At 44.4% G+C, this 27,858-nt stretch overlaps 1 protein-coding gene across 3 annotated transcripts in view; it reads right to left on the bottom strand.

The window, feature by feature from the left end:
- The window catches only part of RDX (radixin), a 109,331-nt gene that overhangs the window by 8,174 nt on the left and 73,299 nt on the right, over nt 1-27,858 (bottom strand). The window contains exons 14-15 of one of the 3 annotated variants that reach the window (XR_008620258.2): nt 21,153-21,250; nt 2,040-3,375 (exon numbers count right to left, since the gene is read on the bottom strand). Coding sequence is in view for 2 of the 3 variants with exons in the window: in XM_034933637.3 (XP_034789528.1) it covers nt 21,184-21,250 (67 nt within the window). In the remaining variant the exon portion in view is untranslated. Of the gene's footprint in view, nt 1-2,039; nt 3,376-17,119; nt 17,732-21,152; nt 21,251-27,858 lie in introns of those variants that run through there. The other 2 variants (XM_034933637.3, XM_034933638.3) reach the window with 2 other exon arrangements.

The following is a 27,858-nucleotide window of genomic DNA, read 5'->3' on the forward strand; positions in this document are numbered from 1 at the left end:
GTGTGGGTGAGGGCGCACCAGCACCAGCCTTTTTTTCTTTTTCTGTTTTTCTTTTTTTTTTTTTTTTTTTTGAGGCAGAGTCTCGCTCTGTTGCCCAGGCTGGAGTGCAGTGGCGCGACCTCGGCTCACTGTACCCTCTGCCTCCCAGGTTCAAGAAAGTAGCTGGGACCACAGGTGTGCACCACCACACCCAGCCAATTTTTGTATTTTTAGTAGAGACGGGGTTTCACCATGTTGGCCAGGCTAGTCTCAAACTCCTGACCTCAAGTGATCTGCCTGCCTCAGCCTCCCAAGGTACTGGGATTACAGGCATGAGCCACCTTGTCTGGCCTAGCACCAGCTTTTACAAACCTCAGAGCCCATCCAGGCAGTACCCCTCCTGGCTCCTGCCTTCCACACCCCATCATCTCCTGGCTCTGAGTCATCCAAAAGGGTAAGCATTCTCAACTCTGCCTCCTGCTCCCCCCAGCCACGGGGTGCCTGGGGACATTGCCATCACCCTGTCAGCAGTGACTGTAGGCAGATGGGGAAAGAGGAAGATGGCAACTGACTTTAAAAGATCCTTCTCCATCTCTCTCACAACTTAATATACAGACTTGTGATACCGCTTTCCAGATTGGTAGCAGGAAATGCCAAGTGGTGAGAGGGGTGGCGCAGGGAATATTTTAATCAAGGATTACAAGGATTGAGCAATGCCAGGCTCTGGAGGCCTAGCAGGAAGTTAGAGGGGGATTGTCAGGCCACAGCTTGTGCTCCTTGAACTCCTAAGGAGCCGAAGGTGGTGGGTGCGTCCCCTAACTCAGGCCTATTCTGCTGGGCTGTAGTTCATCTGAACAGGTAGCAGTATCACCAGGCCCTTTCAGAGTCCTCTCTGCTGACCTGAAGGAACCAGCGCAACATCGCACAGTCGGCTGGCCTGCAGCCTGCCGAGGGCCAAGCACACACCACCTCCCCTTCCACCGTGACTGAAGCTTTGCCCAAAAGACCCTCTGAGAGGCTCAGAGTTTCTGGAGCCAAATGCATCTTCCAGAGAAAAGAAACACATTTCCAGAGACATCGGTTCTGTCAAGCTGTAAAGCAAAATGCCTCAGGGCAAAGTAGAAAAAGCCAAGACAAGGAGAGATGCTCATGGAGAAGAATTTCCCACCTCCATCCAGGGACAGGAACGGTGAGACTCCAACCACTCCCTGGCTGAGGCCTGAGGCCGCGACAGTGCGAACTCCTGTGGGAAGTGGTGAGGTGGTGGGGTCCAGACCCAGCTGCTAATCTGGTGCCCCCATTGCTGCACTGCACAACTTTGAGCAGGTCCTTAATCTTGAAGCTCAGCTACTTCCTCTATTGTAAAAGGTGATCTTTTAACCCACCACACAGGGTTGTGGGATGTTCAGCTCCAGTGTCTAGGACATGAGAGGTGTCAAAGACAGAATTCACTTCCCAGCTGGAGGCCTGCACCTTGGCCCCCATTCTTCCCTCTCCCTCCCAGAGGACATACGCAGCCCCCCAAATCCTCCATTCAGCCTCTGAATAGATCTCACTTTCATCACCTTTGCCTTACCTTTGTCCCTCTCCATGGCTCTGGCTGGACCTTGGCCTGGCCTGGGAGCTCTTTTGTGTGTATGTGTGTGTGTTTTTGGTAGAGACGAGGTTTGCCATGTTGGCCAGGCTGGTCTCAAACTCCTGACCTCAAGTGATCTACCTGCCTTGGCCTCCCAAAGTGCTGAGATTACAGGCATGAGCCATGGCGCCTGGCCCTGGACTTTGTTCTTTAAGAAAGCTATTGAGTTGCAAAAGTGAAATTGACTGTGTAGATCTGCCTTGTCCTTCAGTGCTCATCATGCTATGTGCCAGCCAAATTGGACCCCATCCTATTTCCCCAACCCCCATATGGCCAAGGTTTTCCTCATTAGCTCCAGCTTTGGGCTGGGATTCATTCCCTCCCAACTTCAGCGGTCGGAATCTTCCCCTCCTCTCCAGGCCAGGAAGAAAGTGTCTCCTGCTGGAGTCCCCTGTCACCAATCTCACGGCAGGTCTCACCCTACCTTCATTTCCCCGGGCCACTGTAGCAGGCAGCACACACACAGCTCTGTGGTCACCCTCGTGAAGCTGTTCCTCTAGTTCTGCTCTGTAGGGCTCCAGGCCCCTTCATCAGCCTTCTTGCAGTTTCCTCAGTCTGTGTGCATGCTCCTATCTCAGAACTTTTTTTTTTTTTTGAGACAGTCTCGCTCTGTCCCCCATGCTGGAGTGCAGTGGTGCGATCTCGGCTAACTGCAACCTCCACATTTTTGTCATTCCCTTTGCCTGGCTTTATCCTTCCAGGTGCCGCGTGGATCCTTCTCTCACTTCGGGTATCTGCTCAAACATCACCTTCTCAGTGAAGCCGTCCTGATATTTAGAAAATCGGAGCTCCAGCCCCCCTCTTGGATGTGCCCCGTGTTATATTCCTCCACAGCATGAAACCTTCGGATGAACTGTGTGGCTCCTTTATCGCTCAGCCCGGTCCTGGGACACACACTCCATGAAGGCAGGGCCTTGGTTGATTTGTTTGCTCCGTTCACATATGATGAATGAGTGGACAAAACTGCTTCGTTGCCCCATTCCAGGTATCACCTTGGAATGTGTCTGGATCTGCCTGGATTAGAGCAGCTCAGGTGGTGGCCAGGACCCAGGCTACACACACACACGCACACCAGCTCAGGGCTGCATCTTTTTTTTTTTTGAGACGGAGTCTTGCCCTGTCACTCAGGCTGGACTACAAATGGAGCGATCTCGACTCACTACAACCTCCGCCTCCCGGGTTGAAACAATTCTCCTGCCTCAGCCTCCTGAGTAGCTGGGATTATAGGCACCCGCCACCACGCCCAGCTGATTTTTTGTATTTTTAGTAGAGACGGGGTTTCATCATGTTGGCCAGGCTGGTCTTGATCTCCTGACCTCATGATCTGCCCGCCTCGGCCTCCCAGAGTGCTGGGAGTGCAGGCGTGAGCCACCGCGCCTGGCCAGGGCTGCATCTTCATGCTCCTCTAAGGTCGTAAGCTATGTGAGGTTGGCCCCTTCCCAGTATCTTCCACTGCCCTGTGCCCTGGTGGACAAGAAGTCAAGGGGCCTAGAAGAGTTGGGCAGCAGAGCCTCAGGGCTTGGCCAAGAATGGGGGCATGGCCCCTGTGCCTTCATTTTACAATGTGTGGCTTTGAAGGGTGGTCCCAGAAATGGCAATGGACAAAGGCAAGTACCAGGCTGTACAGTCCGGAGCATATCTACCAACTTCCAACAGAGCAAGGGAAGAGAGGCGTCCAAGGCCATGTTATCACACATACACCAGGTGGCTTACCAGGGCAGGGGCATTTTAAGTCAGCTTCACTGTCCTGCAGCAGTGGCCTGAAAAAAAAGGGGGCAGCTTTTATTCTGAGACATTGTTACCACCTCAGACTCAGACCCACGCACACCCTAGAGTCATCAGCAGCTCCATCAACTCCTGATGACTTGGGTACAAGGCCCCCTCACCTGGCAATCTGCACACTCCTCACCCCTCCCTGTTCCTCCCTCGGCCACCCTCTCCCATGCCTACTGTGCTCCAGGGCCAGCACAAGAGAAGGTGGGGGAGAGACACCCAGCAGCTGCTTTAGCAGCTTTCTGAGTGGAAAAAGCTGAGACTTCCAATTCTACCCTTCTCCTCTGAGCTCTCAGCGAGTGAGGACTACTGAGCTCCACAGATTCCTTGCCGCAGTGCTGGGTGCCAAGGGGGACGCGGAAGAGGTGGAGCTCCAGGAGGGCAGAGACGCCTTCCAGCCACTCATTCTGCAGCATCTCCAGTGCCCGGGACTTTGAGGAGGGTCAGAAATATTTGTTGAATGAATGTGGCCGGGCATAGTGGCTCATGCCTGTAATCCCAGCACTTTGGGAAGCCAAGGTCCTTGGATTGCTGGGCTCAGGAGTTTGAGACCAGCCTGGGCAACATGGCAAAACCCCGTCTCTACTGAAAATACAAAAACTAGCCGGGTGTGGTGGCGCACACCTGTAGTCCCAGCTACTCGGGAGGCTGAGGTGGGAGGATGGTTTAAGCCTGAGAGGTGGAGGTTGCAGTGAGCTGAGATCTTGCCACGGTACTCCAGCCAGGGTGACAGAGCCAGCCCCTGTCTCAAACAACAACAACAACAACAACAACAACAACAACAACAACAACTTATTGAATGAATGAATAGGAGAATGGTAATTCTCTTGGGTAATCCTGTTCCTCATTGCCATGGGCAATGGTTTCTCAGAACTTGTACCAAGTCTCTTCATTTCTGCCTTTAGGGAAACTTTTGACAACCATCCCTCAAGGCCAGGTGAGCAGGCTGTCCGGGGTAACAGGACATATGAATAGCATTGCTGCATTTAATTAAACCAGGAGGAACTGAAGATGAGTTCTGAGCATCTACGGATTCTATGTATTTGGGGAGGAACAAAATAAAATATCTATGTTACAGAGAGCAAATCATTCTTTTACAGGTGTCAGAATTGAAATCCAGGGAGGCTAAATGATTTGCCCAAAGTCATGCAGCAGAAAATGGCACAGTTGGCCTTAGAATGCGACTCATCTCAAACCAATGCTAGGCACAGCCAGACCACAGGAGTCAGCCCACTGTGAGGACAGTGAAGGGTGATGACTCAAGTTTGCTAATGTGGGTTACCCGCACCTTGGTTCAACCACCAACTAAAAAACAGCCACTGATGAAGAAATATGGTGGGTACAGGGTGCAGCAGACCTGAGTGTACACACTCAGGACCTGCCAGCTCCTCTCAGAGGTGGCGATGCAGCCCAGTGCCCAGTCTACGTGGAGGGAGGAGCACTCCAGGTGAGAAGCTCTACTTGGCTTGCCATCTGCTATTAATATATGTATATCTGTATCGACAGATACTATAAAAGTTCTTGCTCTGTCACCCAGGCTGGAGTACAGCAGCACAATCACAGCTCACTGCAGCTGCAAACTCCTGGGCTCAAGTGATCCTCCCACCTCAGTCTCCTAAATAGCTGGGACTACAGGTACACGCTACCAGCCCAGCCAATTTATTTTTCTGTAGAGAAAGTGTCCCACTATGATGCTCAGACAGGTCTCCAACTCCTAGTCTCAAGCAATCCTTCTGCCTCCGCCTCCCAAAGTGCCGGGATCACAGGCATAAGCCACTGTACCCAGACTATCTGCTATATTTTTAAGGCTGGTGAAGCCATTACAAATAACACTCAGATGACCTTTTTTCTCTGCCACTGCTCTATTACCTGGTCACTTCTGTCCCTCATTTCTCCTAGAGTCATCAGGCCCACTGAAGGGGCCAGGGCAGCAGGACTCAGTGCGTCACCAAGCCTGGCTTTAGGCCACCATGATTGTTTTCCCCAGAGTTGCAATTCAGCAGGAGTAGGCAAGACCTACGCCAGCTGAAATGGCACCCTGGACTACAGGGCTCTGGCCACGCTTCTATCGATGCTTAGGACTGGGCCGTGCTTTGTGTTGGGAGGGCTGTCCTGTTTATTGTAGGATGTTTTCCAGCATCCCAGGCCTATCCCTGCTAGATGTCAGTGCCACACACACTCAAATCTCAGCAATCACAAACATCCCCAGACATGTCCCCTGGAAGACCACTGGTGTGCAAGATACAGATACTGTAGAATAACAGGAGGGAGAGGGAGCACGTGAGAGCCCAAGGGCAGAGGGGATGATAGAACAATCTGGCGCTGGAGACGGAGCTGATCTGAGCACTGTGGCAGCAACAGGGATGTTCACCAAATCTTCCCTTTGCCATCCTGCCTTTCCCATCCCCCTTGTAGCCAAGAGAACTCGCTATATGACTAGCTCTGACCATGAAATATTGGCAGAAGACACAGGTATCATTCCCAAGCCCAGGCGGTGAACAGCCCTGTGGGGTTCTCCAGCCTCTGTCTCCCTGACATGGTGCCTAAGAGGTCATATGTTCCTCCTGGTGTAGGGAAATCCAGGTCCCTGAGGGACTGTGCAGAACAAGATGCCCCCAAATGAACAGAGAGCAACGCACGGGCCTCTAAGGTGTAAGCCTTGCAGGGTGGGTGGTAGAGCCTCACCTGCTCTGACTGATGGAAATGGGCAGAGGGAATAAGGGAAACCCCTTCTGATGGGGGTGGGAGGCCTGAAGGAAGCCCTGGAGATGGGAAAGTCCTAGAGGGAACTGGCTCTACTGGAACAGCCACACTGTGCCAGGAAGTTGCAAAAACTTGTTGCAGGTGGGAGGCGGGGTGTGCAGCGGGCAGCCCACTCACAGAGGCTGGAGTGAAGGATGTGTGGTCAACAACACGGATGATCAGAAGAGAGACATTTTTAGGAATTCATTGCGTTTGTGGAGTAAAAGAAAGCAGACATGACACATAGAACCTGCTGAATGATGTCAGTTATATAAAGTGCAAGCCAGATAAAACATATCTACCTGTTAGAGTTTGAGACGGTGCTGACCTTGGAGGGAGGGCTAGGGCCTGAGAAAAGCACTAGGGATGTCTGAGAAAAGCACTAGGGGACGCACACTCTGCTCTGGCCTTCTCCTGAATCCACTGGCATTCATCACACGGTTCCCTAACCTGCAAATGTTTGTACTTTTACACTTCAATGACAAGTCATTAAAATCCACTAGCTCCATCATTATTAAAAAGTCTTTATTTGTGCACAGTGCTGTACAAGGTTTTATCCAAGGAGAACTGAGCATGTCTCAAACTCTGTTTTAAAATAGCAATTTCAGGGCTGATGTACAGCTGCTGTTGACTCATCTTGCTTTCTGCATAGAACAGAAATGAGGATAATCCATAATCATTTGTTTCTCCCCAAGGCCGTGGGCTAGAAGAGGATATTGATTTGTAAGAATTACTCATGCTGACCGAGGACTGTTTGCCAGCCCCAGGTTAGCAAAGGAGGCCCAGCTGACTCAGACAGCCTTGAGAACATTGGGTTCTTCTGGAGTTTGAGGGAACAATAACAGAATGCCTTCTCTTAGCCAAGTGTTCCTTGGGTCTTCAGTGTGGTCTCCAGTCCACAGCCTCAGTTTCACTTGGGAACTTGTCTGAAATGCAAATTCTTGGGCCCCACTGCTGACATGCTGAATCAGAAACTCTGGTAGCGGAGCCCAGCATGTGTGTTTTCACAACTCCTGCAGGCAGTTCTGCTGCACATTCGAGTGAGAACCACGGGCTAAATCCATTGAGAAACAAAGCAAAAGAATAAGGCCGTGAAGCTGTCAGACCACCTTCATCCTTGATAAAGCTAGCACTAGAGAATGTGGGCTTATGCCTGTGGCGACTGGGCTTTCTAATACTGAACCCCAGACTTGCCCCTCCCAGGTGGGAGCCTGGCCTCTGTGAAACTATGGCATGGAAGAGCATACTATGGCGTGGAGGTGCTTATGCTTCCTGCAGACAGCTCATTCCCCAAAGGAAAATCCGGGAACAGGACTGGGCTACAAACCCACCAGTCAAGCAACTCATCCCACCTGCCTGGAAACAAATGAGTGGACCACCAGGGAAAGGGTATGGTGCTGACTGATGACTGATGCATCCACACTGGAGGAGGGAAGCCCCCCCAAACCAATGCATTTCCTAAGTATTAGTGACTAGCTTCCCCGCTTTGTGTTGCTACACCCATCAGCTTTGGGCTTACACAGTTGGGAATAGAACTTGACCAGGACTGACATCTGATAGTTACAGAAGCACTCTTCATGGGTCACTGCCCAGCTTGACGGGTGTGGGCAATTCACGGGTGAAGAAAAGTGGGTTTTTGTTCTGAGACTTCAGCTTCCCATCAGAGCATCCCAATGATAAACACACACTGCAGTCTTTCTGCCCTGTGCAGAAGAGAGCCAAGAAGAAATCCAGCCAACAGGGCATGAAAAGTGAGAGCCGAGTATGTTCTGTTTCCTCAGAAAGATTTTGACGAGGTGGTTCTTTGACCTGTCATTATCTTAATGCATTTTTTGGTATCTGAACACAGGCAATCTTCATCACTCGTTTTTTTCCCCGCAAGATGGTGAATTACAGGCTTCTAGCATGCCTCAGCCACTTGGAAATAGCAAAATAGTGCATAAAGATCAATTCTGTGAGCTTTAAGATGGAAAATGGGAATCCATCAGCACAACAAAAGACACCCCAGATCCCAAGGAGAAGGTAGGCAGGCAGCCCCCATGATGGCACCCAGCCAATAAAAGTGAGTGACGCCCCAGAACCTAGGAGGGTCAGAGAGTCTCTCATGGCCCATCTTTCCGCAGGGGTTCCATACAACCCAGGCCAGGGGAGAGCATTTCATTTCTCCCAAGCCCTGGAGCTGACTTACGAAGCAGCTTGGACACGGAAAAGTGGCAGATATTTTCCCAGACCCGGGATCAAGAGAAGGATGCCACTTTTAATCCAGGCTCATACAAAGTCAGTCATTCTTTGGTGACCCTGGCAGTGTAGCCATGCAGGCATTTTAGTCTCAGGTTAGAGATTGGAGCATTTGCTCTGGAGCAGGGTAGGGCCCTCCACAGCCAGAACTGGGCAGCAAATGTGGAAGGTGTCCCAGCAGTAGGCACTGGAACTGTGCTCTCCTCTGTCACAGGCTTGGAGTGGGAGGAGGACTGCCACGGCCACAGTTTCTCCTGGGCAAAAAGATTTGTAGTCAGAGCCAACTTGGCACCCTGGAACTGTCTGCATGTGTAATTGCTGGGTGCCTTAGAGATCGTGGCACAGCAGGGCCCTCTCTACTCTACCCCCAGACATATCTCCAGGTATTTGGAGCAGCTGCTCACCTGAACTAACAGCCTGAACTGCTCCAGTCTTCCTGAGTGAGTCCTTGGTGTAGCGGGGCCCTCTTTGCTCCACACTCAGGGAGACCTCCAGGCATTTGGAGCACCTGCTCCCAGGGATTAGCAGCCTGGATCACCCCATCCTTCCTGTATGGAGTTTGTGGTGCAGGAGGCGCTCTCTTTGCTTCATGCCCAGGCAGATCTCCAGGCATATAGAGCACCTTCCTACCCAGATAGCCTGAGTTACTCCACCCTTCCTGAGCAGAGATCATGGTGCAGGGGGCCATTTTTGATCCTCCAGGCAGATCTCCAGCAATCTGGAGCACCCACTCACTCTCCTAGAGCAGGAGTTTAGGATGCCCCCACTCCCTGTGCAGAGAACTTGGAGCTGAGAAGTTTCCCAGCTCCATACCTAGGCACACCTCTGGGTGCTTGATGGCTGCCCATTGGACCTCTTCCTCTGCACTGGTGCTTATGCTTGCCATTAGGGGACCTGTAAGCAGTCCTTCCCAGTCCAGCCCCACTTATCTTGGTCCTGTCCACCCACCCATCTTGGTCTCCCCTTCCGGGGGTTGAGCAGGGAGCTCGGACCATGGTGCACTGCACAGATCAACCCATTGCCTGAGGAAAAAAGAGAGCTTCTTCCAGTAACAAGGATCAAGTATACACCCATCTGTGTTGGCTGCAGCTGGCTTTTACCCACAAGTGCCATCCACTGGCCTGTAGATCAAACCACACTGCCCAATATAAAACCTGCCAACAGAAGTGCATAGGGCTATTCATAAAAAGAACAAAACAATGGCATTGGCCGGGCATGGTGGCTCATGCCTGTAATCCCAGAACTTTGGGAGGCCGAGGCAGGCAGATCACTTGAGGTCAGGAGTTCAAGACCAGCCTGGCCAAGATGGCGAAACCCCATCTCTACCAAAAATACAAAAATTAACCAGGCATGGTGGTGCGCCCTTGTGATCCCAGCTACTCGGGAGGCTGAGGCAGGAGAATCACTTGAACCCAGGAGGCAGAGGTTGCAGTGAGCCAAGATCACACCACTGCACTCCAGCCTGGGCAACAAGAGCGAGACTCTGTCTCAAAATAATAATAATAATAATAATAATAATAACAATAATAATGGCATTCACAGCAACCTGGATGGAGCTGGAGACCATTATTTTAAGTGAAATAACTCTGGAATGGAAAAGTGAACATCGTATGTTCTCACTTATAAGTGGGAGCTAAGCTATGAGGACGCAAAGGCATAAGAATGATACAATGGACTTTGGGAACTTGGGAGGAAGGATGGGAGGGGGGTGAGGGATAAAAGACTACATATTGGGTAACAGTGTACACTGCTCGGGTGATGGGTGGACCTAAATCCCAGAAATCACCACTAAAGAACTTATTCGTGTAACCAAACACAACTAACAGGCTAACAGGGAGCTTCTCAGCAGAAACCTTACAAGCCAGAAAAGACTGGGGGCTTCTTATGGCATTCTCAAAGAAATTCCAACAAAGATGCTATATCCTACCACACTAAGCTTCATAAGCAAAGAAGAAATAACCTCTTTTATAGACAAGCAATCACTAAGAGAATTTTTTTACCACCAGACCAGACTTATAAGAGATCCTTAAGGGTGTTCTAAACATGGAAATGAAAAAACAATACCTATCACCACAAAACACTCTTATATACATGGCTCACAGACCCTATAAAGCAACCGCACAATAGAAACTACAAAATAGCTAGCTAATAACTTCACGATAGGATCCAAACCTCACATATCAACGTTAACATTGAATGTCAATGTTCTGAATGCCCCACGTAAAAAGCACAGAGTGACAAATTAGATTTTAAAAAAACCAAAGACCCATACATCTACTATCTTCAAGAGACCCACCGACATTTAATGACACCCATAGGTTCAAAGTAAAGGGTTGGAGGAAGATCTATCATGCAAATGGAAAATAAACGAGAGCAGGAGTCAATAGTTTTATATCAGATAAAACAAACTTTAAATGAACAACAGGTAAAAAAAAAAAAAAAAAAAAAAAAGACAAGGACATTACATAATGACAAAGGGATCAATTCAACAAGAGACTTAATTATCCTGAACATATATATGCACCCAACATTGGAGCATCCAGCTTAATAAAACAAGTACTTCTGGACTATGAAAATACTTAGCCACACAATAATTGTGGGGTCCTTTAACACTCCACCAACGGCATTAGATCATCAAGGCAGAAAACTAAAAAATTTTGGACTTAAATTTGACATTTGACCAATGGGGCCTAATAGACAGCTACAGACTATTCTACCCATCAGTCACAGAATATACATTCTTCTCATCTACATACAGAAAATACTGTAAGATTGACCACATGCTCAGCCAAAAAGCAAGTTTCAATAAATTAAAAAACCTGAAGTCACGCCAACCATACTCTAGAACTACAGTGGAAGAAAAACAGAAATCAGTACAAAGAAGATCTCTCAAAACCACACAATTACATGGAAATTAAACAACTGCTCCTGAATGACTTTTCAGTAAACAATGAAATTAAGGCAGGAATCAAAAAAATTCTTTTGGCCAGGTGTGGTGGCTCATGCCTGTAATCCCACCACTTTGGGAGGCCGAGGCGGGCAGATCACCTGAGTTCAGGAGTTCAAGACCAGCCTGACCTACATGGAGAAACCCCATCTCTACTAAAAATACAGAATTAGCCAGGTGTGGTGGCACATGCCTATAATCCCAGCTACTTGGGAGGCTGAGGCAGGAGAATCGCTTGAACCCAGGAGGCAGAGGATGTGGTGAGCCGAGATCGTGCCATTGCACTCCAGCCTAGACAACAAGAGCGAAACTCCATCTCAAAAAAAAAAAAAAAAATTATTTGGAATACATGAAAACAGAGACACACATACCAAAATTTCTGTGATGCAACAAAAGCAGTGTTAAGAGGAAAGTTTATAGCACTAAATGCCTACTTCTTTGGAAGGCCAAGGTGGGTGGATTACTTGAGGTCAGGAGTTCGAGACCAGCCTGGCCAACATGGTGAAACCCCGTCTCTACTAAAAATACAAAAATTAGACGTGCATTGTGGTGCGTGCCTGTAATCCTAGCTACTCGGGAGGCTGAGGCAGAATTGCTTGAACCCGGGAAGCAGAGGCTGCAGTAAGCCGGAGGCTGCAGTGAGCCAAGACTGTGCCACTGTACTTCAGCCCAGGTGATAGAGAGCAAGTCTCCATCTTAAATAAATAAATAAATATAAATGCTTACATCAAGAAGATGGAAATATCTCAAATTAACAATCTAACATCATACCTACAGGAACTAGAAAAACAAGAACAAACTAACCCCCAAACTAGCAGGAGAAAAGAAATAACTAAAATCAGAGCAGAACTGACATTGAGACCCAAAAATCCATACAAAAGATCAACAAAACCAAAAGTTGGTTATTTGAAAGAATAAAAATAATCAATAGACCACTACCTAGATTAATAGAAAAAAGAGATGTGATCCAAATAAGCACAATCAGAAATGAGAAAGGTGACATTACAACTGATCCCACAGAAATACAAAAGATCTTCAGAGACTATTATCAACACATCTGTGAGCACAAATTAGAAAATCAAGAGGAGGGATAAATTCTTGGATGCACATAACCTCCCAAGATTGAATCAGGAAGAAATCGAAACTCTGAATAGAGCAGTATCAAGTTCCAAAATTGAATCAGTAATAAAAAACCCAGCAGCCAAGAAAAGCTCTAGACCAGATGGATTCACAGCTGAATTCTACCAGATGTACAAAGAAAAGTTAATACCAATTCTACTGAAACTATACCCAAAAATTGAGGAAGAGGGAATCCCCCCTAACTCATTCTATGAAGCCAGCACAACCCTGATACTAACACCTGGCAAAGACACAACAAAAAAAGAAAACTACAGACTAATATCCCTGATGAACACAGACACAATATCCAAAACAAAATATCAGCAAATCAAACCCAGTTAATTCACCATGATCAAGTCAGCTATATTACTGGGATGCAAGGCTGGTTTAAGACACACAAATCAATAAATATGATTTACCAGATAAACAGAAATAAAAACAAAAATGATATGATTATCTTAACAGATGCAGAAAAATCTTTTGATAAAATCCAATATCCCTTCGGGATAAAAACCTTCAACAGAGTAGGCATTAAAGGAACATATCTCAAAATAATAAGAGCCATCTATAACAAACCCACACTGAACAGGCAAAAGCTGGAAGGATTCCCCTTAGGAACAGGAACAAGACAAGGATGCCCACTCTTACCACACCTATTCAGCATAGTACTTGAAACCTTAGCAAGAGCAATCAGGTGCCAGGCACAGTGGCTCACGCCTGTAATCCCAGCACTTTGGGAGGCCAAGGCAGGTAAATCACCTGACGTCATGAGTTCAAGACCAGTCTGGCCAACATGGTGAAACCCCATCTCTACCAAAATTACAAAAATTAGCCAGGTGTGGTGCTGTGTGCCTGTAGTCCCAGCTACTCAGGAAGCTGAGGCAGGAGAATAGCTCGAACCTGGGAGGTGGAAGTTGTAGCGAGCCGAGATCATGCCACTGTACTCCAGCCTGGGTGACAGAGGAGACTCTGTCTCAAAATAAAACAAAAATTAAAATAAATCATAGATGATCCAAACAAAGCGAAAAACATTCCATGCTTATGGATAGGAAGAATCAATATTATTAAAATGACCATACTGCCCAAAGCCATTTACAGATTCAATACTATCCCTATCAAACTACCAAGGTCATTTTTCACAGAATTAGAAAAAGCTATTCTAAAATTCATATTGATCCAAGAAAGAGCCCAAATAGCCAGAGCAATCCAAAGCAAAAAGAACAAAACCAGAGGCATCACATAACCCAACTTCAAACTATACTGTAAGGCTGCCATAACCAAAACAGCATGATATGAGCATAGAAACAGACACACAGACCAATGGAACACAGTAGAGAACCCAGAAATAAAGCTACACACCTACAACCATCTGATTTTTGACAAAGTTGACAAAAATAAGCCGCGGGGAAAGGACTCCCTATTTAATAAATGGTGTTGGGATAACTGGCTATCCATATGCAAAAGAATGAAACTAGACCACTACCTTTCACCATATACAAAAAGTAACTCAAGCTGGATTAAAGATTTAAATGTAAGACCTCAAATTATAAAAATTCTAGAAGAAAACCTGGCCCTAGCAAAGAATTTATGGCTAAGTCCTCAAAAGCAATTGCAGCAAAAGCAAAAATTGACAAGTGGAACCTAATTTAACTAAAGAACTTCTGCACAGCAAGAGAAACTATCAATAGAGTAAGCAGACAATCTGCAGAATGGGAGAAAATATTCTCAAACTATGCTTCTCACAAAGATTTAATATTCAGAGTCTCTGAAAAATTTAAATCATTCAAGAAGCAAAAAACAAATAACTCCATTAAAAAGTAGGCAGAGGACATGAACAGACACTTCTCAAAAGAAGATACAAGCAACGACAAACATATGAAAAAATGTTCCACATCACTAATTACCAGAGAAATGCAAATCAAAACCACAATGAGATACCATCTCACAGTAGGCTGAGTGGTTAGTATTGAAAAGTCAAAAAAAAACAACAGATGCTGGTGAGGTGTGGAGAAAGAGAATTCTTATACACTGTTGGTGGGAATATAAATTAGTTCAGCCACTGTGGAAAGCAGTTTGGAGATTTCTCAAAGAACTTAAAACAGAGCTATCATTTGACCCAGTAATCCCATCACTGGGTATATATTCAAAAGAAAAGAAATCACTCTACCAGAGAGACACATGCACTTACATGTTCACCACAGCAGTACGCACAATAGCAAAGATACGGAATCAACCTAGATGCCCATCAACAGTGGACTGGATAAAGAAAATATGGTACATATACACCATGGAATACTATGCAGCCATAAAAAAGAATGAGATCATGTCCTTTACAGCAACATGAATGCAGCTGGAGGCCATTATCCTAAGCAAATTAACGTAGGAACAGAAAACCAAATACCACATATTTTCACTTATAAGTGGGAGCTAAACATTGAGTACACGTGGACATTAAGATGGGAATAGACACTGGGGACTACTAGAGATTGGAGAGAGGGTTGGGGGCAGGGGTTGAAAAACCACCTATTGGGTAGTATGCTCACTACCCGGGTGACAGGATCATTCATACCCCAAACCTCAGCATCATGCAATAAATTCATGTAACAAACCTACACATGTACACCCTACATCTAAAATAAATCTTGAAATTACAAAACAAAATAGAATAAACTATTTTCTCCTCTCAACTGCACATTTTTGCCATCTAATGACCTTCCTGTTTAACATGAAAATGCTACTCCTTTCCCTTTTCCAAAGAAGACACTCTAAGAACAAAAAGAACCTTAGAAATCATTTAGTCCAAACACCTCATTTTACAGCAGAGGAATCGGAGGCCCTGAGAGTTGGAGTGACTTGTCCAAATTCCAACTACTAATTAGTGGCAGAGCCGCAGCAAATGCCCAGGTTTTAACACCCACAGGCTGAAAACTCTCAATCCTTCACAGCTTCATAAACCAAACTTTTGATTATACAGCATTATCTCTAATTGGGATTCTCTCTTACTGCATTATAAACCGAAGCAATTGGTAATTTGTCCCATACATTTTATAATAACGTCCCTTCATATCACCAGTCCTGGCTAGAAAAACCCATATGTAGAAAAGGTTTTTGCCCAGTGCATTGCACAGGAATTAGCTGTTGAAGGCAGCGGCCCATGCTGTGCCCTCTTTATCTTTTGACCTGGAGCCTCAGGTTCCCTGATATATCTATTAAAAGGTGAGAGTAAGAACAGATGTGGCACAACTCTTCAGAGTTACTTGTTCAGTGTTTTAAAGAGCTTGACAGATGATTTCCTCAATTCTCTTCCAGACTATATTTTTTAATACACAAAAAGTAATCTTGCAAGAGCTGTTTGCCCCTGCCATAGGGTAACAATAGGCTGGAGTGCAGTGGCGCAATCCTGACACACAGTAACCTCCGCCTTCCGGGTTCAAGCGATTCTCCTGCCTCGGTCTCCCGAGCAGCTAGGACTACAGGCACCTGCCACCACACCAAGCTAATTTATGTATTTTTAGTAGAGACGGGGTTTTGCCATGTTGGCCAGGCTGGTCTGGAACTCCTGACCTCAACTGATCCGCCCACCTCAGCCTCCCAAAGTGCTGGGATTACAGGGGTGAGTCACTGCACCCAGCCAGATATTACAACTTTTCGTTTCATTGCATTCCCAGGTCTTATGACTGAATGATTTTATGCCAACTTCCACTTATAATCAAGGAGAGGACTGAGAAACCATAATTTGATAAGAAACCACAACTATGTGGTTATCCTTTAAGTTATAAAAGTGCCTGATAACCAAAGATTTTACATAAATTACAAGAGACCACTTGGGTATAAATATTCCTTGATATTAGACAAACAATATTGTATCTGCCTAGTGTCACCTGTAGGAGGAGTTTCTCTCTAAAATAACTAGACTTAATATCCTTGAAAAACATCAGTGACAGATGGAAAATCCTATGTCATGTTGGCGTATTTTGTGGGGTTTTTCAGAAAATCTTTAAGGGGTACCTTTGTGCCCAGCAAATACCTGTCAAATATTATCACAGCACAACATGCTCTTGAAGGCTGTAAGAGTGATTTTTTTTGTTGTTTTTTGTTTTGTTTTGTTTTGTTTGAGACAGGATCTCGCTTTATTGTCCAGGCTGGAGCGCAGTGGTGCGATCTCAGCTCACTGCAACCTCCACCTCCCAGGTTCAAGCGATTCTCCTGCCTCAGCCTCCCGAGTAGCTGGGACTACAGGCACACACCACCATGCCCAGCTAATTTTTGTATTTTTAGTACAGATGGGGTTTCACCAAGTTGGCCAGGATGGTCTCGCTCTCTTGACCTCGTGACCTGTCCACCTCAGCCTCCCAAAGTGCTGGGATTACAGACATGAGCCACCGTGCCCAGCCAGAGTGACTGTTAATGCAGCTGACTCATGTCACAAACTGTCACCCAATCCTCTAAGCTTCAGTCCTTGGACATTCAAAACACCTCAAAGTGCCAGGACTAGTGCCATCTTATGAATTAATAATGCTGCTTCACGTCCCAGCTCTGCCACTGAACTCTCCTCAACCCTCTTTCTCCAAACACTGGCCAGGTCCGAAGTAACTGAAATCAGAGAAGATGGGAACCTGAGATGGGGCAGGCAAGCGATATTCACCGCCTACCACCAGGATGCAGAATCAAGTGCGCAGTACGGCTCAGGCTGATGTTAGAATATATTTATTGCTACATTTATATACAATTATACAAACAGCCCAGACAGGAAAGAAATGTTGCATCGATTTCTGCAGATTCCACCAACATGTGCACAGAAATGGAGCTGTTCACCACTGAGTTTGCTCTTGGATTGAAGCCAAATATAAGTCACATACATTTTTTTGAAAAAGTGGGAAATTCTTGGAAATCCTGTCCATAGATTCTTCCTTACAAGCTAGTCATGCAGAAAAAAGTGGGTTCTCATAAGCTGATGCCTTCCAGCATGTTTGGGGGATAGAGTCTTGAAGATGGGGTGCAGTAGATGCTGGCTTGGGACTGCAGGGTGCCGTGCGAAGTCCCAAGTCCTGGCCCATCTTGCTAAGGTCTGTCTTTAGGAAAGGCAATTGAGAGGGGACTGGAGAGAAAGAGAATAGCAAGAAAGGGAAATCCAACAGTAAACTGAGAAGAGGAGAGAACCATGAGCCAGGGCCCTGGGTAATGGAATACTGGTCCATCCAGTTCCAGCTGAGATTGCAGACTTTGGGGGATATACACATTCAGAACACCAGGTATGTCCTTATCCTAAAGCTTCCCATAAGTCAGTAGCCAGGGGCCTGCATGAAGACACAGAAAGTGAATAGGAAAGTCAGGCAAGAAAGAAGAAAACTCAACTCAAACACTCGTATTATCAACATTCAGTTGAAAAGGCATGACCGTGAATGTCTTTGCACATTTTCTAAGTTAACATTTAGTCATGGTTAGTTGATGGTTGAGTGATGAAGGGGAATGGAATGCCAGTGAGGAAATGTAATGATGTACAGATTGTATCAAAATAAAGGTGCGTCCACAAACTCTACACTCTGACCTCAGCCTGGTTAGAATTACTTTTGGCCTCAAAAGGAGTCTCACATATAGATTTTGCAATGTTCTGATCCAGAATTATGATGTGGATATAAGATGACGGTATAAACACTCTCTCTTTCATGTCACAGTCACATACACCTTAGTGACGTGAATCCCAAGAGAAATTGTTGAGCAGCCACGGGGCGTGTGTGCTTAGGGAATGAGTTCACCTTATTTACACCAGCTCCGTCTGATCCACCTCAGGCCCCTTCCCAACTCAGGAATCCAGGAGGGAGGACCTGCAGATTGGGTTTACTCTGGCCTCCTCAGCTAAAATCAGCTCAGAGCCTCAGAGAAAGGTCTGAAGGTTGAGAAAAAAGGCCCATGAGTCTAAATACACCAGACTGTGCCAGCCTTTGGGGTTGATTAGTAATTTGGGTACAGTCTAGTCCCAAGGCTGTAGGGGTCCTATTCATGTGGAAACCAGTCAGTTCTATCTTGTTCACGGCTTATTTTATTTTTGAGACAGGGTCGCGCTCTGTCACCCAGGCTGGAGTGCAGGGGTGTGATCTTGGCTCACTGCAGCCTCGACCTCCTGGGCTTAAGCAATTCTCCCACCTCAGCCTCCCGAGTAGCTGGGATCACAGGCATGTGCCACTATGCTCAGATAACTTTTTGTATTTTTTGGAGAGCCAGGGTTTTGCCATGTTGCCCAGGCTGGTCTCAAACTCCTGAGTTCATTCAACCCACCTGTCTCAGCCTCCAAATGTGCTGGGATTACAGGCACGAGCCATAGCGCCTGGCCTGTCCATGGCTTTAGATGTCACGTTTAATTCCTTAATGTCACCATAATCCTACAGGCCCCTAGTCACGAGGAAGATAGGATGACAGTGCTGTGGAGAAGCCCTGGGGGCAGTGGGAGACGGACCAGAATATCACTCAAGAGTCCCTGTTCTTTCTCTTGAGTCAATAATTTTATAATCAACTATGGAGAGGCCCAGCAGTTCTTCCAAGGGTGCCAACTATGTGACACCTCAAGCTGGAGGATGTGGCAACCACCAACTCTGTGGATCCCTTCATAAATTCATGTCTAGATAATTCAAAATCTCTTTCTGTCATTTGATCTTGACTTTTCATGCAGAAACTTTCTTTTCCTACTTCTGACGACAATAGCTCAGAGTCAAACTCACTCAAAGGATTTGCTCTAAAAAGAACATTAACAGATGAAAATCAAGGAGGAAAAATCATAAAAGATCAGGTAGATTTTACTTTGGGGAGTTTTACGAGTTGACAAAATGGAAAGAGTTACATGAATGAATTTCTGCACTGGAAGAAATGGCTAAAGATAAATAGCTAAGAAGAGTATTGTTTGCGGCAATCTATGGCACATTAAGAATGTGCTTTAACCCAGGATTTTAGCTCAAATATCAGAAATAAGACCAGCTGCATTCTCAGCTAGACCCGTTTCAAAGAGAGTGAGAGCAAATGATGATGGATGTGTCGTAGCATTTCAAGTGGACTTTGAAACAATGAAAGTGTTTTGGTAGTGTCATGAAATATCAGAGAGAATCTTGCACGACCTTAAACTCATTTCAGGGCAGGCCAAATTCAAGGCCAAAGAAGCAAATTGCTTCTAAAAGTTCCCCACCTTAAATGAACACATGTGACCATTTTTTGGTCACATAAATAAGTCTAAAACATAATATTTCTATAAAGAACATTGGTTCTACATCTTTAAATATTATCTCAAATATATTGACCTTTAGCTAGAAGGAGGTTTAGAGAACTTTGGGAGGCTTAATCAGCAAGTTGGGGGAACTCAAGATTTACAACATAAACAACATTGTTGTGGTTTTATTCACAAATGGGATGAGTCAAATAGTCTCTGCCAAAAAAAAAAAAAGAATTTAAAAACCTGTTATCATGGTAATCATATTGAAAAATGATTTTTAAATATTACCAAATTCAGGTCAGTACGTAATACTATATTAACCTAGCTTATTAACCAATTCTTTAATTCTTCTGCTCCAGGAATCCCCAACCCCTGGGCCGAGGACCAGTACCGGTGTGTGGCCTGTTAGTAACTGGGTGGCATAGCAGAAGCTGAGTGGTGAACAAGCATTACAGCCTGAGCGCCGCCTCTTGTCAGATCAGCAGCAGCATTAGATTCTCAAAGGAGCGAACCCTATTGTGAATTGCGCATGCGAGGGTTCCACGTTGCACGCTCCTTTATGGGAATCTAATGCCTCATGATTTGAGGTGGAACAGTTTCACCCCAAAACCATCCCCTCCACCCCCTAACCCCACTCCCAGCCCATGGAAAATTTGTCTTCCATGAAACCAGTCCTTGGTGCAAAAAGGTTGGGGGCCACTGTTCTACTCAATGTGCATGTACAAAACTTCATTTTTAAGTAAATCTGAATATGTCTTTTTTTTTTTTTTTGAGACGGAGTCTCGCTGTCATCCAGGATGGAGTGCAGTGGTGCCATCTCGGCTCACTGCAACCTGTGCCTCCTGGATTCAAGCAATTCTTCTGCCTTAGCCTCCGAAGTAGCTGGGACTACAGGCATGCACCACCACTCCTGGCTAATTTTTTTTGTATTTTTAGTAGAGACGGGGTTTCACCATGTTGGCCAGGCTAGTCTTGAACTCCTGACCTCAGGTGATCCACCTGCCTCCACCTCTGAAAGTGCTGGGATTATAGGCATGAGCTACCGCACCGGGCCTGAATATGGATTTTTTAAAAAGAAGAAAAGCCTCCCAGCAGAACAGAAGTGTCATAAGAGAACTTGCACCATAATACTTTCATTCTCAATGCTAGAGAGGGCTCTTTCTAAAGGTAAGAGAATCCCCTAAAGTAGGAGGTCCAATCAGCTCACCAAGATTACAGGTAAAACATCATTTTAATAAATTCTAGCTCACCTCAAAATTATTAAATTGGAGGATGATGTCCTTGATTGGCAAAGAGCCCAAGAGATGCAAACTATTGGGAAAGAACCTGGAAGGGATGGAATCAGAGGCTGTAAAGATAGAGGTTGCTCTTGATCAGTTCCTTTGACTTGAAATCCACAGGTCCTGTGGATGAACAGGTTCAGATTTTATGAGGTCCCACCAGCATCCTGGCAGTGGAAGGTGTGGCAGGTCTAGTGGGCAGGTGAGCTCGCCCTGGCCACGGCTGCCAGTTGTACTTACCTAGTGAGGGAGGGAGCCTTCTTCCTAAGGGTTACATTTGCTTTATGCTGCTTTGGCAAGAGCGCATCTGGAACAATGCATACAGTTTGGGTCCCCACCTTTCAAAAGAGACATTAACAGATTAGAAAGCATTTAGCAAAAGAACACAGTAGGAAGCTGAATGGGCAGGCTGACTGCTTGCTCAGCACATTGCAACATCAGGGCGCTCTTGTCAGCCTGGATTATGTAGGGCTTGTTATTGTCAAACTGTCTGCCTAATCTTTAACCTCTTTTTTTTTCCAGTCCACCTTTGAAACTCCACGATTAGAATGTGGAAATAAAAATAACTTTAAACCTTCCTTTTAAATAGATGCTAGACTTCAAATAGTGCAGCAACTCTACACAAGCTAACTAGTCTCTTTCAATAATAAGACCTATTATTTAGAATAGTAGGTCTTGTCTTAAAGCCATAAAAATCAGAACTTCATGTCATTCAGTAATGTGTTCTACCAGATTTTATATTTTATGTGAAGTTCTCTTTTGATTAACCTAGCCATTGTTAAAGTTATTTTCAGGTAGCAACCAGACTAATGGATCCAAAATACTTTATAGTGCCTACTCTGAAATCAATAGTTGCTATGCTTTTGAATAAGCAAATTCTCAGTACCTGCCTACTAAAAGACTGGATAGGTTAAGACAAACAAACCATGAAAACTACCTCCTCTGCAGACACGTTGGCATTGCCGGAATTAAAGAGGTCAATTTCCGCCCTACTCTCTCTGGTCTGTCTTCCTCAGCTGACTCACCTGCCATTCTCCGATATATCCCTTAGAGATAAAACAAAGTCAGAATTAACTCGACAAAGAAACTGCTAAACTGGCCAAACGTATCCATGAGTCAGTTCCCTGACTGGGGAGAATACTGGTTACAGTATTTTCTAACGTTGTGGGTAAAACAATTAGAAATGCAGTTACTAGCAATCTCTATCTTACGAATGAGTTATGAACCAAAAGGGCAGCTGTGGTGGGCTGTTTCCCATGGAAACCACGTCATGAAGAGTGATTTTGTTTCTAGGCAGTTTAACCCATAATGAAAAGCTGAGTCTTTGCAGTAAAATACAGTAGAAACTCCAAATTTGTCAAATATTGTAATAAAGGAACATAGAAACAATGACATTTATTAATGGTTTTATAATTCTTCTTTAATACTTGAGCTTGATGTTAACCTGGCCAGAAATAATTCGATGGTTCAATAGTACCTGAAATTTAAGAACATTTTAAAGGGAATTCTAACTATTTTCAAAGACTTTGAAGGTTAGTCTGGCTGGCACTTTATTGTATGACATGCCATTTCAGGCTGAGTAATTCCAGCACTTTGGGAGGCCGAGGCAGAGATCACCTGAGGTCGGGAGTTCGAAACCAGCCTGACCAACATGGAGAAATCCTGTCTCTACTAAAAATAAGAAAATTAACCGGGCATGGTGGCGCATGCCTGTAATCACAGCTACTCAGGAGGCTGAGGTAGGAGAATCGCTTGAACCTGGGAGTTGGAGGTTACGGTGAGCCGAGATCGGGCCATTACACTCCAGCCTGGGCAAGAAGAGCAAAACTCCCGTCTCAAAAAAAAAAAGAAAGAAAGAAATGTCATTTCAAAATGTATAGCTGTAGTTTTTCCATAGTCACTAGTAATATTATTCTCACTGTAATTAACTAGTAGTACTATTTATGTAGATTTAGACTCATAAAGGAGCAGAGAGAGCAAAGGAAGAGAATTATTTTTCATGAAAATAATGAGAAAATTTAGGAGAGCATGAGAAAGGAGGATTTGGGAGTAAAGTTAATAGATGAAAGGCACAAGAGAGGGAATAGAACTGAAGGAGAAAACTGCATGTATGAGTTTCCCTAACAGGGAAAGAAAGGTGAAGAGACGTCAGAAATTTCCAAGCTTTGCCACCAGGTGGCGCCATGAGATTAGATGACAGTATTTTAGCTGAAGGCAGCAACAACTGAAGGGTAGTGAGGGTGAGATACATAAAAATCACATGAGCTGGATATTCACAACACAGGAGGCTCAGGATTTGTGAAGCGGTAAAACATGGGTTAGAATATATATCAAGTTATAGCAAGAATATATATTAAATTATGTGTTAGAATATATAATAAGGGACGCAAACCTAGTTGAACTTATTTTTTAAGATGTTGTCGGCCGGGCGCGGTGGTTCACGCCTGTAATCCCAGCACTTTGGGAGGCCGAGGCGGGCGGATCACGAGGTCAGGAGATCGAGACCATCCTGGCTAACACGGTGAAACCCCGTCTCTACTAAAAATACAAAAAATTAGCCGGGCGTGGTAGCGGGCGCCTGTAGTCCCAGCTACTTGGGAGGCTGAGGCAGGAGAATGGCGTGAACCCGGGAGGCGGAGCTTGCAGTGAGCCGAGATCGCGCCACTGCACTCCAGCCTGGGCGACAGAGCGAGACTCCGTCTCAAAAAAACAAAAAAAAAAAAGATGTTGTCTCCCTCTGTCACCCAGGCTGGAGTGCAATGGCGCCGTCTTGGCTCACTGCAACCTCTGCCTCCAGGATTCCAGCGATTCCTGTCTCAGCTTCCCAGGTAGCTGGGATTACAGACACATGCCACCACATCCGGCTAATTTTGTGTGTGTGTGTGTGTGTGTTTTCAGTAGAGTTAAGGTTTCCCCATTTTGGCTAGGCTGCTCTCAAACTCCTGACTTAGGTGATCCGCCCGCCTTGGCCTCCCAAAGTTCTGGGATTACAGGTATGAGCCACTGCGCCCAGCCTAGTTTAACATTTTAAAGAATCTATTTATCTAGTACAGGCCATGGCTCACACCTGTAATCCCAGCACTTTGGCAGGCTGAGGCCAGGGGTTGATCACCTGAGGTCAGGAGTTTGAGACCAGCCTGGCCAACATGGGGAAACGCCATCTCTACTAAAAATACAAAAATTACCCGAGCGTGGTGGCCTGCACCTGTAGTCCCAGCTACTCTGGAGGCTGAGACAGGAATCGCTTGAACCCTGGAGGCAGAGGCTGCAGTGAGCCAAGATCATGCCACTCACACTCCAGCCTGGGCAACAGAGCAAGACTTCATCTAAAAAAAAAATCTGTCTAGTTTAGTATATTAACATTTTTTTTTTAGACAGGGTTTTGCTCTGTCCTCCAAACTGGAGTGCAGTGACATGATCATGGTTTACTGAAGCCTCAACATCCCAGGCACAAGCAATCCTCCCACCTTAGCCTCTCGAGAAGCTGGGACCACAGGTGTGCTTCACTACACCTGGCTAATTTTTCTTTTCTTTTTTTTTTTTGGTTGGGGAGGGTGGGACATGAGGTCTCACTATGTTGCCCAGGCTGGTCTTGATCTCCTGGGCTCAAGCAATCCTCCTGGGATTACAAGCATGAGCTGCTGCACTCAGCCAACAGTTTTTTTTTTTAAAGTAAAGACATACAAATGGCAGCAGATATATGAAAAGGTGCTCAACATCATTGAGCATCAGAGAAATGCAAACCAAAACTGCAATGAGATAATCATCTTACCCCAGTTAAGATGGCTTTTATCCTATTAAGACAGGTAATAACAAATGCTGGTGAGGATGTGAAGAAAAGGGAACCTTTGTACACTGTTGGTGAGACTGTAAATTAGTACAACCACTATAGAGAACAGTATGGAGCTACCATATGATCCAGCAACCCCACTACTGTGTATATACCCCCCAAAAAGAAAATCATTATATCAAAAAGATACCTGCACTCCCATATTAACTGCAACACTACTCACAATAGCCAAGATTTGGAAGCAACGTTAAGTGTCCATCAACAGATGAATGGATAAAGAAAATGTGGTACTTGCATACAATGGAGAACTATTCAGCCATAAAGAATAATGAGATCCTGTCATTTGCAACTACATGGATGGAACTGGAGATGGCTAACGTTAAGTTAAATAAGCCAAGCACAGAAGGACAAAAATTGTATGTTCTCACTGATTTGTGGGATCTAAAAATAAAAATAATTAAACTCATGGAGATAGAGAGTAAAAGGATGGTTACCGGAGGGTAAGAAGGGTAGTGGGGAAGCAGGAGGTTGGGAGATGAGAATTGTTAATGGGTTAAAAAAAAAAAAAAAAGTAGAAAGAATGAATAAGACCTAGTATTTGATAGCACAAGGTGACTATAATCAATAATAATTTAATTGTACATTTAAAAATAACTAAAAGGGTATAATTAGATTATTTGTAAAACAAAGGAGAAAAGCTTGAGGGGATGGATACCCCATTTTCCATATGTGATTATTACACATTGCATGCTTGTATCAAAATATCTCATGTCCCCCATAAATATATACTTATGTGCCCACAAAAATTAAAAATAAATTTTTTAAATAAAATTTTTAGTAGCATCATCTACAAAAAAGTTTTAAAAATTAAAAAATTAAAGTACACACACACGGTTACCTCAATATACTCAGAAATTGCGTTTAATAAATTTAAAACCCTCTTTTTATTTAAAAAGAAAAAACTCTTAGAAAAATATGTATATGTATGTGAAAGGAAGTTTCATAAATCTGATAAAAGTCATATACTAAAAATTAGTCAGGCTGGTGCCATGTGCCTATAGTCCCAGCTATTCAGGGGGCTGAGGTGGGAGGATCACTTGAGCCTGGGAGACGGAGGGTGCAGTGAGCCAAGATAGCGCCACTGCACTCCAGCCTGAGTGACAGAGTGAGACCCCATCTCAAACAAGAAAAGAAATGAGACACCACTTATGTTCCACATGGGACTGGAAATTGCAGCCAGTCAACTCAGTAAGAAACAGAATAAAAGTTTTATGGATGGAGAAGACTGAAAACTATAATTATTTGCAGAAAATGAAGAAAGTCTGTGTAGAAAGCCCGAAAGACTTCACAAATTATTAGAAACGGTGAGAATGAAACAAGGTTCCTTAATTTAAGGTCAGCAAAAAAAAAAAAAAAAATCAACTGCATTCTCTACACCAGCCAGAAATAGTTTTCAAATGTAACTCTGAAAATGACAGCAAAAAGATGATTAATAATAAATCTAACAAAATTAATACATGATCTTAATGCAAAAATTTAAACAACTTTACTGAATGGCATCAAGGAAGACTTGGTGGAAAGACACTGCATATTCATGATTAGGAATGCTTAATATTGTACAGCTGTAATTACTTTTCTTTCTTTTTTTTTTTTTTCCTTTTTTTTTTTTTTTTTTTGAGACAGAGTTTCACTCTTCTTGCCCAGGCTGGAGTGCAATGGCGCAAACTTGGCTCACTGCAACTTCCGCCTCCCGGGTTCAAGCGATTCTCCTGCCTCAGCCTCCCGAGTAGCTGCGATTACAGGCACACGCCACCATGCCCGGTTAATTTTTGTATTTGTAGTAGAGACGGGGCTTTACCATGTTGGTCAGGCTGGTCTCGATCTCCTGACCTCGTGATCTGCCTGCCTTGGCCTCCCAAAGTGCTGGGATTACAGGCGTGAGCTACCGTGCCCGGCTGTACAGCTGTAATTTCTTACCAAATTAATCTGTTAATACATTTCCAAGCAAAAGTCCCCAAAGTATTTTTTCCCATACAGGTTACACGAATTTATGCAGAAGAACAAAGAACCAAAACTAGTCAGGAGCCTATTTTACAAACAAGGTGTAGCAACTTTTTAAGAAAGCTCAACCAGATATCAAGACTTGTTAAAAAGCAAAGGCTGTAGTAATTAAGACAGAATAGTATTGACACAGGGATAGAAACACTGACCAATGCAACAGATGAGAGTATAACGAACAGAGGAAGAAATATGAAAGAAATGGCAATGGGATCAATAGGAAAAGGATGAACTGTTTAATAAAGTATCAAGACAACTAGTCATCTAGACAAAAAAATAAAATAAAATTGGATCCATACTTCATACCATGCACAAAAGTTATTTATAGCTGGACTAAAGATTTAAATGTAAAAATAACCAAACTTTTAGATGAAAATATAGGAAAACATCTTCATGACATAAAGTGAGAGAATAATTTCTTAAAACAAGACACACACAGGAAAAAATCCCCACAAATTATGAGGAGAGTAATTTATAAATTAAGCTACAAGAAATTGTAAAACGTTTACCTATCCAAAAAAAAAAAAACAAAAAAAAAACCACCATAAAAAGCCAAAGAGAAGGTAAGCCATGGAAGGAAATATCTCTAAAACATTTAAATGTCAAAAGATTAGTAACCACAATGGAAAGAAATTATCTGAATTAACTGGATCAAGATAAACAATCTAATAAAAAACAGGCAAAAAAAAGTTATTTCAAAGAAAATGAAACATGAAAGGCCTTTAAAGAAAAATTATGTTATATTAGTTATTAACAAAATGCAAATTATTAATAAAAGCACAATGTCATCTTAAACCTATCAAATCGGCAGAAATTGAAAAGTTTAGTGATATGAAGTGTGGTGAAGATGTGGATATAGCCTTACTTTAGGAAACAATTGATGGTTACATAGTAAAGTTGAAGATGTGCATATTCCATAATGACAGACAACTCCCCTCCCTCGGTCTCTGCTGTAGAAATACTGTTGTGCTTATTCACTAGAAAACATGAATAGAAGACAAAAATATCTGTGGCTATATTGTTTAAAGATTTTAAAAAATACTCGTAACAATCCTATAGCCAGACGCAGTGGCTCATGCCTGTAATCCCAGCACTTTG

This window comes from Pan paniscus, chromosome 9 (genome assembly GCF_029289425.2).
Source record: "Pan paniscus chromosome 9, NHGRI_mPanPan1-v2.0_pri, whole genome shotgun sequence".
NCBI classification, from domain to species: domain Eukaryota; kingdom Metazoa; phylum Chordata; class Mammalia; order Primates; family Hominidae; genus Pan; species Pan paniscus.